The sequence below is a fragment of the Oncorhynchus masou genome, chromosome 27 (assembly GCF_036934945.1).
Source record: "Oncorhynchus masou masou isolate Uvic2021 chromosome 27, UVic_Omas_1.1, whole genome shotgun sequence".
Classification (NCBI taxonomy): Eukaryota; Metazoa; Chordata; class Actinopteri; order Salmoniformes; family Salmonidae; genus Oncorhynchus; species Oncorhynchus masou.
Genome location: NC_088238.1, coordinates 3886786 through 3904285, shown reverse-complemented (window position 1 = coordinate 3904285; position 17500 = coordinate 3886786). Strand labels below are relative to the sequence as shown.

The 17500-nt window shown below is 46.0% G+C and overlaps 1 protein-coding gene and 1 non-coding gene across 2 annotated transcripts in view; both read right to left on the bottom strand.

Annotated features, from left to right (window-relative positions):
* LOC135515572 (thyrotropin-releasing hormone-degrading ectoenzyme-like) overlaps positions 1-17500 on the bottom strand; it is a 484406-nt gene that overhangs the window by 148131 nt on the left and 318775 nt on the right. Inside the window, exon 8 of the mRNA XM_064939193.1 lies at positions 874-939. Within this exon, the coding sequence (XP_064795265.1) occupies positions 874-939 (66 nt within the window). The remainder of the gene's footprint in view (positions 1-873; positions 940-17500) is intronic.
* Positions 3221-3296, bottom strand: trnaa-ugc (transfer RNA alanine (anticodon UGC)). Its single transcript has one exon. It is a non-coding gene; the product is annotated as a tRNA-Ala (tRNA).

The window sequence follows — 17500 nt, the reverse complement described above, 5'->3', positions numbered from 1 at the left end:
CAATATAAAGTAGTTTTGAATTGAATTCCCCCTGTTGATTTTGGACAATAGCTTCTCCCTCCCCACAGGCAGTTAACCCACTGTTCTTAGGCCATCATTGAAAATAAGAATGTGTTCTTAACTGGTAAAATTAAATTAAATTAAAAAATATATATATATTGGTGACCAGTTCACCAGGCATGACTGTGAAGTCTATCGCTGTTGAGAAGAGAGTTGCCCAATAGTCCCTGACCTATATGTTGTTTTATACTGTATGTTGTTCTACAATAGAGACTATGCTGCAGCTGTGCTAGCGGGAGACAGAATGTGAGACAAGATAAATAGTTTCATCTGGCAAACACAACAACAACAAAAAAAAAACAGGTTCATTTTCGCATTTTCCATTTTGACATGTTCTGCAGGGTGCCAGTGGACAGTGTTGTGTTTCTACCCCTCGGCCAAGAGAGAGAGAGAGGAGAGAGGAGAGAGAGAGATAGAGGTAGAGGTAGAGAGAGAGGGGGAGAGAGAGAGAAAGAGAGAGGGAGAGAGAGAGAGAGACAGAGAGAGAGAGAGAGGGAGAGAGAGAGAGAGAGAGAGAGAGAGAGAGAGAGAGGAAGAGAGGAAGAGAGGAAGAGAGAGAGAGAGAGAGAGATGAAGAGAGAGAGAGAGAGAGAGGAAGAGAGAGGAAGAGAGAGAGAGGGGAAGAGAGAGAGAGAGAAAGAGAGGAAGAGAGAGGAAGAGAGAGAGAGAGAGAGGAAGAGAGAGGAAGAGAGAGGAAGAGAGAGAGAGAGAGAGAGAGAGAGAGGAAGAGAGAGAGAGAGAGAGAGAGAGGAAGAGAGGGAGAGAGAGAGAGAGAGAGAGAGAGAGAGAGAGAGAGCAATCAACATTCCATACCTCAGTCAGTTTGTTCCACAAGTCGTCTCTGCCTGCGTTGCTGTACATGTGTGTCATCAAGTAATCCTGTAAAGGGACAATGACATATTTTAGAGACAGATTGTTTTAATTTAACATGTCAGGCACAAATATAATATACCCAGCTTGACGGACAGCAGAGTTGCTTCTGGAGATTATTCCCCCTACACCCAGACAAATGCACAGCTAATCCCTTTCAATAGAATATCAATTTGATTTATGCAAATTATACCCAACTGGGAAGGAGAGATTTGTCAATGTGTTCTTATGTGACACCTCATGTAATAAAACAAAATAAATATTGCAGAATTGTCAAAACTCCAAGACCAAAAAAAATAAATAAAAAAATGTCCGTCTTACTCAAATTCTCTTCCCCAGTGAATGAGAAGCTTGGGAATTCTGCGTATCTTCTGAGTACATGTAGAGTGAGACATGTTGCCTGTCTATAGCCCAACGTCTGTGAGCAAGCCAAGCCAAGGCTGCTTTTGAACTATTTATAATGAGTTCCCAGTAGTCACAATGTACAGCCATGTTTCTGTGCCACATACCTCAACTAGAACAATGTCAGTGTATATCTTCACATAATTCACTGTAAGATTCCTCCAGCAACGCAGGTTTATAATCTTATCACACTGCCTATTCGGCTACTTCGCTATTTTGGATAGCATATCATTAGCAGGGAAAGAGACCTATCTAATCAAAGGCAGGGTGGTCAGCGAATTATGTACTCTTAAGTATTCTTTACAAGTTATAATATGAAATTATAATAAATTATAATTTATAAATTATAGCTGAAATTATGATATTTTGATTATCGTTGTTTAAAAATACATTTTTCTTAAGAACTATTCTCTCCGAACGACGCATTTCATGAATCCGCTGTGATGGTGGGCTCAAGGAAAGGCTGTAAGAGAGGGTCAACACAGCCGGCCAGCTGAGACAGCGAGACATCGGCAGGATTTAACAAGTTTGGTAGCTAGATATCCAGCCTGGTGTGGACAGCAAGGAGAGTTCAACAATGGGAATGAAGAAGAACGGAACAAAAGGAACATGGAATATCTGTTTCCTGATTCTAGAACTATGTCTCTCAGAGGTCTACTGATTATAGAACTACGTCTCTCAGAGGTCTACTGATTCTAGAACTATGTCTCTCAGAGGTCTACTGATTATAGATCTACGTCTCTCAGAGGTCTACTGATTATAGATCTACGTCTCTCAGAGGTCTACTGATTCTAGAACTATGTCTCTCAGAGGTCTACTGATTCTAGATCTATGTCTCTCAGAGGTCTACTGATTATAGAGCTACGTCTCTCAGAGGTCTACTGATTATAGATCTACGTCTCTCAGAGGTCTACTGATTATAGATCTACGTCTCTCAGAGGTCTACTGATTATAGATCTACGTCTCTCAGAGGTCTACTGATTATAGATCTACGTCTCTCAGAGGTCTACTGATTATAGATCTATGTCTCTCAGAGGTCTACTGATTATAGATCTATGTCTCTCAGAGGTCTACTGATTCTAGAACTATGTCTCTCTATAGAACTATGTCTCTCTACAGAACTATGTCTCTTTATAGAACTATGTCTCTCTATAGAACTATGTCTCTCAGAGATCTCCTGATTATAGAACTATGTCTCTCAGAGGTCTCCTGATTCTAGAACTATGTCTCTCAGAGGTCTCCTGATTATAGATCTATGTCTCTCAGAGGTCTACTGATTATAGATCTATGTCTCTCAGAGGTCTACTGATTCTAGAACTATGTCTCTCTATAGAACTATGTCTCTCTATAGAACTATGTCTCTTTATAGAACTATGTCTCTCTACAGAACTATGTCTCTCTATAGAACTATGTCTCTCTACAGAACTATGTCTCTCAGAGGACTACTGATTATAGAACTATGTCTCTCAGAGGTCTACTGATTATAGATCTATGTCTCTCAGAGGTCTACTGATTATAGATCTACGTCTCTCAGAGGTCTACTGATTATAGATCTACGTCTCTCAGAGGTCTACTGATTATAGATCTACGTCTCTCAGAGGTCTACTGATTATAGAACTATGTCTCTCAGAGTCTACTGTCTACTGATTATATGTCTCTACTGATTATAGATCTACGTCTCTCAGAGGTCTACTGATTATAGAACTATGTCTCTCAGAGGTCTACTGATTATAGATCTACGTCTCTCAGAGGTCTACTGATTCTAGAACTATGTCTCTCTATAGAACTATGTAAAAAAAAAAATAAAAAAAAAAATATCCCATTTAGCAGACGCTTTTGTCCAAAGCGACTTACAAGTCGGCTGGGGCCACTACTTTTTACATATGGGTGGTCCCAGTGGGAATCGAACCCACGACGCTTGGCGTTGCAAGCGCCATGCTCTACCGACTGAGCCACACAGGACCCTCTATAGAACTATGTCTCTCTATAGAACTATGTCTCTTTATAGAACTATGTCTCTCTACAGAACTATGTCTCTTTATAGAACTATGTCTCTCTATAGAACTATGTCTCTCAGAGATCTCCTGATTATAGAACTATGTCTCTCAGAGGTCTCCTGATTATAGATCTATGTCTCTCAGAGGTCTACTGATTATAGAACTATGTCTCTCAGAGGTCTACTGATTATAGATCTACGTCTCTCAGAGGTCTACTGATTATAGAACTATGTCTCTCAGAGGTCTACTGATTCTAGAACTACGTCTCTCAGAGGTCTACTGATTCTAGAACTATGTCTCTCTATAGAACTATGTCTCTCTATAGAACTATGTCTCTCTACAGAACTATGTCTCTTTATAGAACTATGTCTCTCAGAGATCTCCTGATTATAGAACTATGTCTCTCAGAGGTCTACTGATTATAGATCTATGTCTCTCAGAGGTCTCCTGATTATAGAACTATGTCTCTCAGAGGTCTACTGATTATAGATCTATGTCTCTCAGAGGTCTCCTGATTATAGAACTATGTCTCTCAGAGGTCTACTGATTATAGATCTATGTCTCTCAGAGGTCTACTGATTATAGATCTATGTCTCTCAGAGGTCTACTGATTATAGATCTACGTCTCTCAGAGGTCTACTGATTATAGATCTACGTCTCTCAGAGGTCTACTGATTATAGATCTACGTCTCTCAGAGGTCTACTGATTATAGATCTACGTCTCTCAGAGGTCTACTGATTATAGATCTACGTCTCTCAGAGGTCTACTGATTATAGATCTATGTCTCTCAGAGGTCTACTGATTATAGATCTATGTCTCTCAGAGGTCTACTGATTATAGATATATGTCTCTCAGAGGCAGTGCCTGAAGAGTTGGGAAAGGAAACAGATCTTGCAGCTTCTACTGTACACACCAGCACCACTGTATCCTACTAGTGTACACACCAGCACCACTGTATCCTACTACTGTACACACCAGCACCACTGTATATTACTACTGTACACACCAGCACCACTGTATCCTACTACTGTACACACCAGCACCACTGTATCCTACTACTGTACACACCAGCACCACTGTATATTACTACTGTACACACCAGCACCACTGTATCCTTCTCCTGTACACACCAGCACCACTGTATCCTACTACTGTACACACCAGCACCACTGTATCCTACTACTGTACACACCAGCACCACTGTATCCTACTTCTGTACACACCAGCACCACTGTATCCTTCTACTGTACACACCAGCACCACTGTATCCTACTAGTGTACACACCAGCACCACTGTATCCTACTACTGTACACATCAGCACCACTGTATCCTTCTACTGTACACACCAGCACAACTGTATCCTACTACTGTACACACCAGCACCACTGTATCCTACTACTGTACACATCAGCACCACTGTATCCTTCTACTGTACACATCAGCACCACTGTATCCTACTACTGTACACATCAGCACCACTGTATCCTTCCACTGTACACATCAGCACCACTGTATCCTTCCACTGTACACACCAGCACCACTGTATCCTTCTCCTGTACACACCAGCACCACTGTATCCTACTACTGAACACAACAGCACCACTGTAAATGACTACTGTACACAACAGCACCACTGTAAATGACTACTGTACACAACAGCACCACTGTATTCTAAATATACCTTGGCTATACTGTCTGTAGTATATTGATGTGAGTTGTGTGAATACCTTGTCTATACTGTCTGTAGTATATTGATGTGAGTTGTGTGAATACCTTGTCTATGCTGTCTGTAGTATATTGATGTGAGTTGTGTGAATACCTTGTCTATACCGTCTGTAGTATATTGGTGTGAGTTGTGTGAATACCTTGCCTATACTGTCTGTAGTATATTGTGTGCAGTGATCTGTGTTGTAAAATGTGAATGATGTTTTGTTGTCTTTTACCAATTGACCTTTAGTATTCAGACCCATTGATCAGCCTGTTAATACGCTACACTGTCGCGTGGCGTACTGTAATGTGAGTCATTTACAGCAGATAGATGGGGCTGCTTCGAACAGCCGTTAGTACAGGGATTTGACTAAATTGGTAAGGCGATGTCTGGCTGTGAAGATGACTCATCGGGGTGTAATTACAACAGGCCCATTACATCCTCGGCCTCCTTGAATCCCGTGTAGAATCCTACCGGTGAGGGATATTAGTGTTGAACGGCACAAACAACTCAAGAAGGCAAGACTCTTCTGTTCGCTTGTCTCGGTCTGACTGATGATAACACACACAGCCAGGGTATTGGGTCTGACTGATGACAACACACAGCCAGGGTATTGGGTCTGAATGATGACAACACACAGCCAGGGTATTGGGTCTGAATGATGACACACACAGCCAGGGTATTGGGTCTGACTGATGACACACAGCCAGGGTATTGGGTCTGAATGATGACAACACACAGCCAGGGTATTGGGTCTGAATGATGACAACACACACAGCCAGGGTATTGGGTCTGACTGATGACAACACACAGCCAGGGTATTGGGTCTGACTGATGACAACACACAGCCAGGGTATTGGATCTGACTGATAACACACACAGCCAGGGTATTGGGTCTGACTGATGATAACACACAGCCAGGGTATTGGGTCTGACTGATGACAACACACAGCCAGGGTATTGGGTCTGACTGATGATAACACACAGCCAGGGTATTGGGTCTGACTGATGACAACACACAGCCAGGGTATTGGATCTGACTGATAACACACACAGCCAGGGTATTGGGTCTGACTGATGATAACACACACAGCCAGGGTATTGGGTCTGACTGATGACACACACAGCCAGGGTATTGGGTCTGACTGATGACAACACACACAGCCAGAGTACCACAGAACTAAATAGACCACCACAGAACTAAATAGAACTGAAGAGACCACCACAGAACTAAAGACCACCACAGAACTAAAGACCGCCAATAACATTACATCCCTGGACCCCACACCATCACCGATAACATTACATCCCTGGACCCCACACCATCACCGATAACATTACATCCCTGACCCCACACCATCACCAATAACATTACATCCCTGGACCCCACACCATCACCGATAACACTACATCCCTGGACCCCACACCATCACCAATAACATTACATCCCTGGACCCCACACCATCACCGATAACATTACATCCCTGGACCCCACACCATCACCGATAACATTACATCCCTGGACCCCACACCATCACCGATAACATTACATCCCTGGACCCCACACCATCACCGATAACATTACATCCCTGGACCCCACACCATCACCAATAACATTACATCCCTGGACCCCACACCATCACCAATAACATTACATCCCTGGACCCCACACCATCACCAATAACATTACATCCCTGGACCCCACACCATCACCGATAACATTACATCCCTGGACCTCACACCATCACCGATAACATTACATCCCTGGACCCCACACCATCACCGATAACATTACATCCCTGGACCCCACACCATCACCAATAACATTACATCCCTGGACCCCACACCATCACCGATAACATTACATCCCTGGACCCCACACCATCACCAATAACATTACATCCCTGGACCCCACACCATCACCAATAACATTACATCCCTGGACCCCACACCATCACTAATAACATTACATCCCTGGACCCCACACAATCACCAATAACATTACATCCCTGGACCCCACACCATCACCAATAACATTACATCCCTGGACCCCACACCATCACTAATAACATTACATCCCTGGACCCCACACAATCACCAATAACATTACATCCCTGGACCCCACACCATCATCAATAACATTACATCCCTGGACCCCACACCATCACCGATAACATTACATCCCTGGACCCCACACCATCACCAATAACATTACATCCCTGGACCCCACACCATCACCGATAACATTATATCCCTGGACCCCACACCATCACCGATAACATTACATCCCTGGACCCCACACCATCACCAATAACATTACATCCCTGGACCCCACACCATCACCAATAACATTACATCCCTGGACCCCACACCATCACCGATAACATTACATCCCTGGACCCCACACCATCACCAATAACATTACATCCCTGGACCCCACACCATCACCGATAACATTACATCCCTGGACCCCACACCATCACCGATAACATTACATCCCTGGACCCCACACCATCACCAATAACATTACATCCCTGGACCCCACACCATCACCAATAACATTACATCCCTGGACCCCACACCATCACTAATAACATTACATCCCTGGACCCCACACAATCACCAATAACATTACATCCCTGGACCCCACACCATCACCAATAACATTACATCCCTGGACCCCACACCATCACTAATAACATTACATCCCTGGACCCCACACAATCACCAATAACATTACATCCCTGGACCCCACACCATCATCAATAACATTACATCCCTGGACCCCACACCATCACCGATAACATTACATCCCTGGACCCCACACCATCACCAATAACATTACATCCCTGGACCCCACACCATCACCGATAACATTATATCCCTGGACCCCACACCATCACCGATAACATTACATCCCTGGACCCCACACCATCACCAATAACATTACATCCCTGGACCCCACACCATCACCAATAACATTACATCCCTGGACCCCACACCATCACCGATAACATTACATCCCTGGACCCCACACCATCACCAATAACATTACATCCCTGGACCCCACACCATCACCGATAACATTACATCCCTGGACCCCACACCATCACCGATAACATTACATCCCTGGACCCCACACCATCACCAATAACATTACATCCCTGGACCCCACACCATCACCGATAACATTACATCCCTGGACCCCACACCATCACAAATAACATTACATCCCTGGACCCCACACCATCACCGATAACATTACATCCCTGGACCCCACACCATCACCGATAACATTACATCCCTGGACCCCACACCATCACCAATAACATTACATCCCTGGACCCCACACCATCACTAATAACATTACATCCCTGGACCCCACACCATCACCAATAACATTACATCCCTGGACACCACACCATCACCGATAACATTACATCCCTGGACCCCACACCATCACCGATAACATTACATCCCTGGACGCCACACCATCACCAATAACATTATATCCCTGGACCCCACACCATCACCGATAACATTACATCCCTGGACCCCACACCATCACCGATAACATTACATCCCTGGACCCCACACCATCACCGATAACATTACATCCCTGGACCCCACACCATCACCAATAACATTACATCCCTGGACCCCACACCATCACCGATAACCTCCCCTGTCCTTCCTCCCCTATCTCTACCTCCCTCCTCCCGTCATTCCTCCCCTATGTTCACCTCCCTCCTCCCCTATTTCTACCTCCCTCCTCCCTATCTCTACCTCCCCTATCTCTACCTCCCTTCCCCTGTCATTCCTCCCCTATTTCTACCTCCCTTCCCCTGTCATTCCTCCCCTATTTCTACCTCCCTCCTCCCCTATCTCTACCTCCCTCCTCCCCTATCTCTACCTCCCTCCTCCCCTATCTCTACCTCCCCCATCTCTTCCTCCCTCCTCCCCTGTCTTTCCTCCCCTCTCTACCTCCCCTATCTCTACCTCCCCTATCTCTACCTCTCTCCTCACCTGTCCATCCACTACCTCCCTCCTCCCCTGTCATTCCTCCCCTATCTCTTCCTCCCTCCTCCCCTGTCATTCCTCCCCCTATCTCTTCCTCCCTCCTCCCCTGTCTTTCCTCCCCTATCTCTTCCTCCCTCCTCCCCTTTCTTTCCTCCCCTATCTCTTCCTCCCTCCTCCCTGTCCTTCCTCACCTATCTCTTACTCCCTCCTCCACTATCTCTACCTCCCTCCTCCCCTGTCCCTCCCCCTATCTCTACCTCCCTTCTCCCCTGTCCCTCCTCCCCTATCTCTACCTCCCTCCTCCCCTGTCCCTCCTCCCCTATCTCTACCTCCCTCCTCCCCTATCTCTACCTCCCTCCTCCCCTGTCCCTCCTCCTCTATCTCTACCTCCCTCCTCCCCTATCTCGACCTCCCTCCTCCCCTGTCCCTCCTCCCCTATCTCTACCTCCATCCTCCCCTATCTCTACCTCCCTCCTCCCCTGTCCCTCCTCCCCTATCTCTACCTCCCTCCTACCCTGTCCATCCTCCCCATACTCTACCTCCCTCCTCCCCTGTCCCCTCTCCCCTATCTCTACCTCCCTCCTCCCCTGTCCCTCCTCCCCTGTCCCTCCTCCCCTATCTCTCGTCCTTCCCTCTGTCTGTTTTACCTCTCTCCCTTCCTTCTAGCCCTCCCTCCTGCCACCTCACTCTCTCCACGCCTACTCCCGCACCTCCCCTACCTCCTCTTTCCCTCCCTCAATCCTTCCTTCCCCACATCTCTCCCTCTTTCCCTTCATCCTTCCTTCCCCACATCTCTCCCTCTTTCCCTTCATCCTTCCTTCCCCACATCTCTCCCTCTTTCCCTTCATCCTTCCTTCCCCACATCTCTCCCTCTTTCCCTTCATCCTTCCTTCCCCACATCTCTCCCTCTTTCCCTTCATCCTTCCTTCCCCACATCTCTCCCTCTTTCCCTTCATCCTTCCTTCCCCACATCTCTCCCTCTTTCCCTTCATCCTTCCATATCTCCCTCTTTCCCTTCATCCTTCCATCTCTCCGTGTAATAAAGCAGTGGCAGCAGCAGAGAAGTTGCGTCCTCCAGCCCTCAGGCTGTTTCCATTCAACTAATTCAGCTAAGTAGACACACACACACACACACACACACACATACACACACATTGCACTGTCTCTGAGGGCAGCCCGCTTCAGTATGAGTGGTAGTGACATCTCTCCCCTGTACCCCCAGGCCAAGGCCCAAACCAGCTGCCCTCCTGTCCTCCTCAACCCCTCTGAAGCCCACTCAGTGCCCAGCCAGGCTGGACAGATGGACAGATGGAGGAATGGAAGGAAGCAGAGCTCGTGGCATTGGACAAGAACGAGACATCCAGTAAAGGAGGTTAAACATCCCCTGATTCTCTCTCTCTCTCTCTCTCTCTCTCTCTCTCTCTCTCTCTCTCCCCTCCTCCCTCCCTCCCTCCCTCCCTCCCTCCATCCCTCCCTCCCTCCCTCCATCCCTCCCTAGGGCTGAAGGTCAATAGAGGAGCATGGTCCCTGGTGGGGGTCTGGTGTTGTCTGCCTGTCACCTCACATCACTGCTGTTGGGACAATGACAGATTCTGTTTATCATCACGTGGCTCAAGGTGCAAAAATAACACATCTTAATATAACAGTGTGGTAAACCAATCTAATACAGCCTTTTTTAATTTCGATGACAAAAGGAGTGCCATGTTCTCTTGTTGCAGGCTTTCAGCTTGACATTTTTTTGCGTCATAAGCCGGGAACACGTTCGACTTCCACCTAGTGAGGTAGAATTGATTAATGAGAGATGTCCGATGAACCCTCTGACTAAGCACTTTCTTGGAGAAAGTTCATTCGTTTGTCTTGCTATTTAGATATTTGCCAGGGCCATAAAGATGCAGAGATAGGAACAACCTAAAGACATCTTGCTATTTTACTCCAGAATCATACCAGCCTACAGATGTAGGATCTTTCTTTGATCACTCTTTTGTTGCTGAGGTTCCTAAAGTTTGCAATTTCCACTTTGAAATTTGAGACTTGATTTGCCCTGACGAAAAACGTATCAATCCCTACAAAACATTTCCATTAATTATAATCCATATAATAACTCACATTTCCTGTTGATGCAGGATAATTTCCTGTTGTAGCAAACTGGCTCAAATGAAGATCCTACATCTGTAGGTGTAGCCTACCTGCATGGCTATGGCATTGTTAAGTCACTGCTGCTTTCTCACCTGAAGCCAAAAAGAAGGGGATTCTTCTCTAATACAATTTAAAACTATAAACTACGTATGTAATATCTTAATTTGATCACTCTGTTTTCCCAGAAAATGTTCCTGCACCTCAAATTGTATTTGTCACATGCGTTGTAAACAACAGGTGTAGATTAACAGTGAAATGCTTACTTACGGGCCCTTCCCAACAATGCAGAGAGAAAAAAAAGAAAAACAATACAAACAGAAAAATTTAATTAAAAAATAATAAGGTGAGGAATAAATAAACAATGAGTAACAATATTCAAATGAGCATCGTGATTTACATAAATTCAATGAACACCTGCAGTTCTCTTTCTCTCTCGCTCGATCACACACCAACGCACTAGACGGGATGCATGTCCTAATACTGCAGGTCCTACTACTGAGACATTCACTAGACGGGATGTCCTAATACTGCAGGTCCTACTACTGAGACATTCACTAGACAGGATGTCCTAATACTGCAGGTCCTACTACTGAGACATTCACTAGACGGGATGCATGTCCTAATACTGCAGGTCCTACTACTGAGACATTCACTAGACGGGATGCATGTCCTAAAACTGCAGGTCCTACTACTGAGACATTCACTAGACGGGATGTCCTAATACCGCAGGTCCTACTACTGAGACATTCACTAGACAGGATGTCCTAATACTGCAGGTCCTACTACTGAGACATTCACTAGACAGGATGCATGTCCTAATACTGCAGGTCCTACTACTGAGACATTCACTAGACGGGATGCATGTCCTAATACTGCAGGTCCTACTACTGAGACATTCACTAAACAGGATGCATGTCCTAATACTGCAGGTCCTACTACTGAGACATTCACTAGACGGGATGTCCTAATGCTGCAGGTCCTACTACTGAGACATTCACTAGACGGGATGTCCTAATACTGCAGGTCCTACTACTGAGACATTCACTAGATGGGATGCATGTCCTAATACTGCAGGTCCTACTACTGAGACATTCACTAGACGGGATGTCCTAATACTGCAGGTCCTACTACTGAGACATTCACTAGACATGATGCATGTCCTAATACTGCAGGTCCTACTACTGAGACATTCACTAGACGGGATGTCCTAATACTGCAGGTCATACTACTGAGACATTCACTAGACGGGATGTCCTAATACTGCAGGTCATACTACTGAGACATTCACTAGACGGGATGTCCTAATACTGCAGGTCCTACTACTGAGACATTCACTAGACGGGATGTCCTAATACTGCAGGTCCTACTACTGAGACATTCACTAGACGGGATGTCCTAATACTGCAGGTCCTACTACTGAGACATTCACTAGACGGGATGTCCTCATACTGCAGGTCCTACTACTGAGACATTCACTAGACAGGATGCATGTCCTAATACTGCAGGTCCTACTACTGAGACATTCACTAGACGGGATGCATGTCCTAATACTGCAGGTCCTACTACTGAGACATTCACTAGACGGGATGCATGTCCTAATACTGCAGGTCCTACTACTGAGACATTCACTAGACGGGATGTCCTAATACTGCAGGTCCTACTACTGAGACATTCACTAGACATGATGCATGTCCTAATACTGCAGGTCCTACTACTGAGACATTCACTAGACGGGATGTCCTAATACTGCAGGTCCTACTACTGAGACATTCACTAGACGGGATGCATGTCCTAATACTGCAGGTCCTACTACTGAGACATTCACTAGACAGGATGTCCTAATACTGCAGGTCCTACTACTGAGACATTCACTAGACGGGATGCATGTCCTAATACTGCAGGTCCTACTACTGAGACATTCACTAGACAGGATGTCCTAATACTGCAGGTCCTACTACTGAGACATTCACTAGACGGGATGTCCTAATACCGCAGGTCCTACTACTGAGACATTCACTAGACGGGATGCATGTCCTAATACTGCAGGTCCTACTACTGAGACATTCACTAGACGGGATGTCCTAATACTGCAGGTCCTACTACTGAGACATTCACTAGACGGGATGTCCTAATACCGCAGGTCCTACTACTGAGACATTCACTAGACAGGATGTCCTAATACTGCAGGTCCTACTACTGAGACATTCACTAGACGGGATGTCCTAATACCGCAGGTCCTACTACTGAGACATTCACTAGACAGGATGTCCTAATACTGCAGGTCCTACTACTGAGACATTCACTAGACGGATGTCCTAATACTGCAGGTCCTACTACTGAGACATTCACTAGACAGGATGTCCTATTACTGCAGGTCCTACTACTGAGACATTCACTAGACAGGATGCATGTCCTAATACTGCAGGTCCTACTACTGAGACATTCACTAGACAGGATGTCCTAATACTGCAGGTCCTACTACTGAGACATTCACTAGACGGGATGTCCTAATACTGCAGGTCCTACTACTGAGACATTCACTAGACAGGATGCATGTCCTAATACTGCAGGTCCTACTACTGAGACATTCACTAGACATGATGCATGTCCTAATACTGCAGGTCCTACTACTGAGACATTCACTAGACGGGATGCATGTCCTAATACTGCAGGTCCTACTACTGAGACATTCACTAGACAGGATGTCCTAATACTGCAGGTCCTACTACTGAGACATTCACTAGACGGGATGCATGTCCTAATACTGCAGGTCCTACTACTGAGACATTCACTAGACAGGATGTCCTAATACTGCAGGTCCTACTACTGAGACATTCACTAGACGGGATGCATGTCCTAATAGTGCAGGTCCTACTACTGAGACATTCACTAGACATGATGCATGTCCTAATACTGCAGGTCCTACTACTGAGACATTCACTAGACATGATGCATGTCCTAATACTGCAGGTCCTACTACTGAGACATTCACTAGACAGGATGTCCTAATACTGCAGGTCCTACTACTGAGACATTCACTAGACGGGATGCATGTCCTAATAGTGCAGGTCCTACTACTGAGACATTCACTAGACAGGATGCATGTCCTAATACTGCAGGTCCTACTACTGAGACATTCACTAGACAGGATGTATGTCCTAATACTGCAGGTCCTACTACTGAGACATTCACTAGACGGGATGTCCTAATACTGCAGGTCCTACTACTGAGACATTCACTAGACGAGATGTCCTCATACTGCAGGTCCTACTACTGAGACATTCACTAGACGGGATGCATGTCCTAATACTGCAGGTCCTACTGCTGAGACATTCACTAGACGGGATGTCCTAATACTGCAGGTCCTACTACTGAGACATTCACTAGACGGGATGTCCTAAAACTGCAGGTCCTACTACTGAGACATTCACTAGACGGGATGTCCTAATACTGCAGGTCCTACTACTGAGACATTCAAATGGAAAAAAAACTCAAATCACACATCAACAATTGTCATTTTATATGGCTTAATAACACACGATAGATACTGGTCTAAATTATAAAATACAAGTGTATTTTTTTGTAGCCTATCAAAACAAATTTCCTGTTTTTTTTTTGAGAATATCAAATCCTCCTGATGCAAGTTAATTTGACTTCTGAGACGAAACTGGTCAAATTAAGATCCGATATCTGTACAAACACCAACTACACACCAAGCCTGTTGTAAACTCAGGAAGAATAGAAACATCCCTGTTCAGGACCCTGTCTTTCAAAGATAATTAGTGACAATCCAAATAACTTCACAGATCACAAACAATTAATGAACACGCACCTGTGGAACGGTCACAAAGACACTAACAGCTTACAAAATGGTAGGCAATTAAGGTCACAGTTATGAAAACTTAGGACACTAAAGGGGCCTTTCTACTGACTCTGAAAAACACCAAATGAAAGATGCCCAGGGTCCCTGTCCATCTGCGTGAATGTGCCTTAGGCATGCTGCAAGGAGGCATGAGGACTGCAGATCCAGGGCAATAAATTGCAATATCTGTACTGTGGGACTTCTATGACAGCGCTACAGGGAGACAGGACGGACAGCTGATCATCCTCACAGTGGCAGACCACGTGTAACAACACTTGCACAGGTTCGGTACATCCGAACATCACACCTGTGGGACAGATACAGGATGGCAACAACAACTGCCCGAGTTCCACCAGGAACGTACAATCCCTCCATCAGTGCTCAGACTGTCTGCAATAGGCTGAGAGAGGCTGGACTGAGGGCTTGTAGGCCTGTTGTAAGGCAGGTCCTCACCAGACATCACCGGCAACAACGTCACCTATGGGCACAAACCCACCGTCGCTGGACCAGACAGGACTGGCAAAAAGTGCTCTTCACTGACGAGTTGCGGTTTTGTCTCACCAGGGGTGATGGTCGGATTTGCGTTTATCGTGGAAGGAATGAGCGTTACACTGAGGCCTGTACTCTGGAGCGGGATCGATTTGGATGTGGAGGGTCCGTCATGGTCTGGGGCGGTGTGTCTCAGCATCATCGGACTGAGCTTGTTGTCATTGCTGGCAATCTCAACGCTGTGCGTTACAGGGAAGACATAACTCCTCCCTCATGTGGTACCCTTCCTGTAGGCTCATCCTGTCATGACCCTCCAGCATGACAATGCCACCAGCCATACTGTTCATTCTGTGCATGATTCCTTGCAAGACAGGAATGTCAGTGTTCTGCCATGGCCAGCGAAGAGCCCGGATTTTAATCCAATTGAGCACGTCCGGGACCTGTTGGATCGGAGGGTGAGGGCTAGGGACATTCCCCCCCAGAAATGTCTGGGAACTTGCAGGGGCCTTGGTGGAAGAGTGGGGTAACATATCACAGCAAGAACTGGCAAATCTGATGCAGTCCATGAGGAGGAGATGCACTGCAGTACTTAATGCAGCTGGTGGCCACACCAGATACTGACTGTTACTTTTGATTTTTCTCCCCCTTTGTTCAGGGACATATTATTCAATTTCTGTTAGTCACATGTGGAACTGTGGAACTTGTTCAGGTTATGTTTCTTTTTTTGCTGAGTTTAGGTCCACAGAGACGTTGAGCCTGTTGTAGTTCCACAGGCACGTTGAGCCTGTTGTAGTTCCACAGAGACGTTGAGCCTGTTGTAGTTCCACAGGGACGTTGAGCCTGTCGTAGTTCCACAGAGATGTTGAGCCTGTTGCAGTTCCACAGGGACGTTGAGCCTGTTGTAGTTCCACAGGGACGTTGAGCCTGTCGTAGTTCCACAGAGATGTTGAGCCTGTTGCAGTTCCACAGGGACGTTGAGCCTGTTGTAGTTCCATAGGGACGTTGAGCCTGTTGCAGTTCCACAGGGACATTGAGCCTGATGCAGTTCCACAGGGACATTGAGCCTGATGCAGTTCCACAGGGACATTGAGCCTGATGCAGTTCCACAGGGACGTTGAGCCTGATGCAGTTCCACAGGGACGTTGAGCCTGATGCAGTTCCACAGGGACATTGAGCCTGATGCAGTTCCACAGGGACATTGAGCCTGATGCAGTTCCACAGGGACATTGAGCCTGATGCAGTTCCACAGGGACATTGAGCCTGATGCAGTTCCACAGGGACATTGAGCCTGATGCAGTTCCACAGGGACATTGAGCCTGATGCAGTTCCACAGGGACATTGAGCCTGATGCAGTTCCACAGGGACATTGAGCCTGATGCAGTTCCACAGGGACGTTGAGCCTGTTCTAGTTCCACAGGGACGTTAAGCCTGTCGTAGTTCCACAGGGACGTTGAGCGTGTTGTAGTTCCACAGGGATGTTGAGCCTGTCGTAGTTCCACAGGGACGTTGAGCCTGTTGTAGTTCCACGGGGACGTTGAGCCTGTTGTAGTTCCACAGGGACGTTGAGCCTGTTGTAGTTCCACAGGGATGTTGAGCCTGTTGTAGTTCCACAGGGACGTTGAGCCTGTCGTAGTTCCACAGGGACGTTGAGCCTGTCGTAGTTCCACAGGGATGTTGAGCCTGTTGCATTTCCACAGAGACGTTGAGCCTATTGCATTTCCACAGGGACGTCTCAAATCCAATTAAATTTTATCGTTATTACATACTCTTGATCTAATACTTCCACAAAACAACACAACACACTGACAAGGTAAACCCTGCAATATTTTTTAATCAGATATTACAACTAAATTTGGAATACTCCTCTAACTAATTAATCCATGACGCAGCATGTTTAAATTGCTAACCCAGGAAGGATATCAAGAGGGTAGATTGCTTTCTCTGTATAATGGCC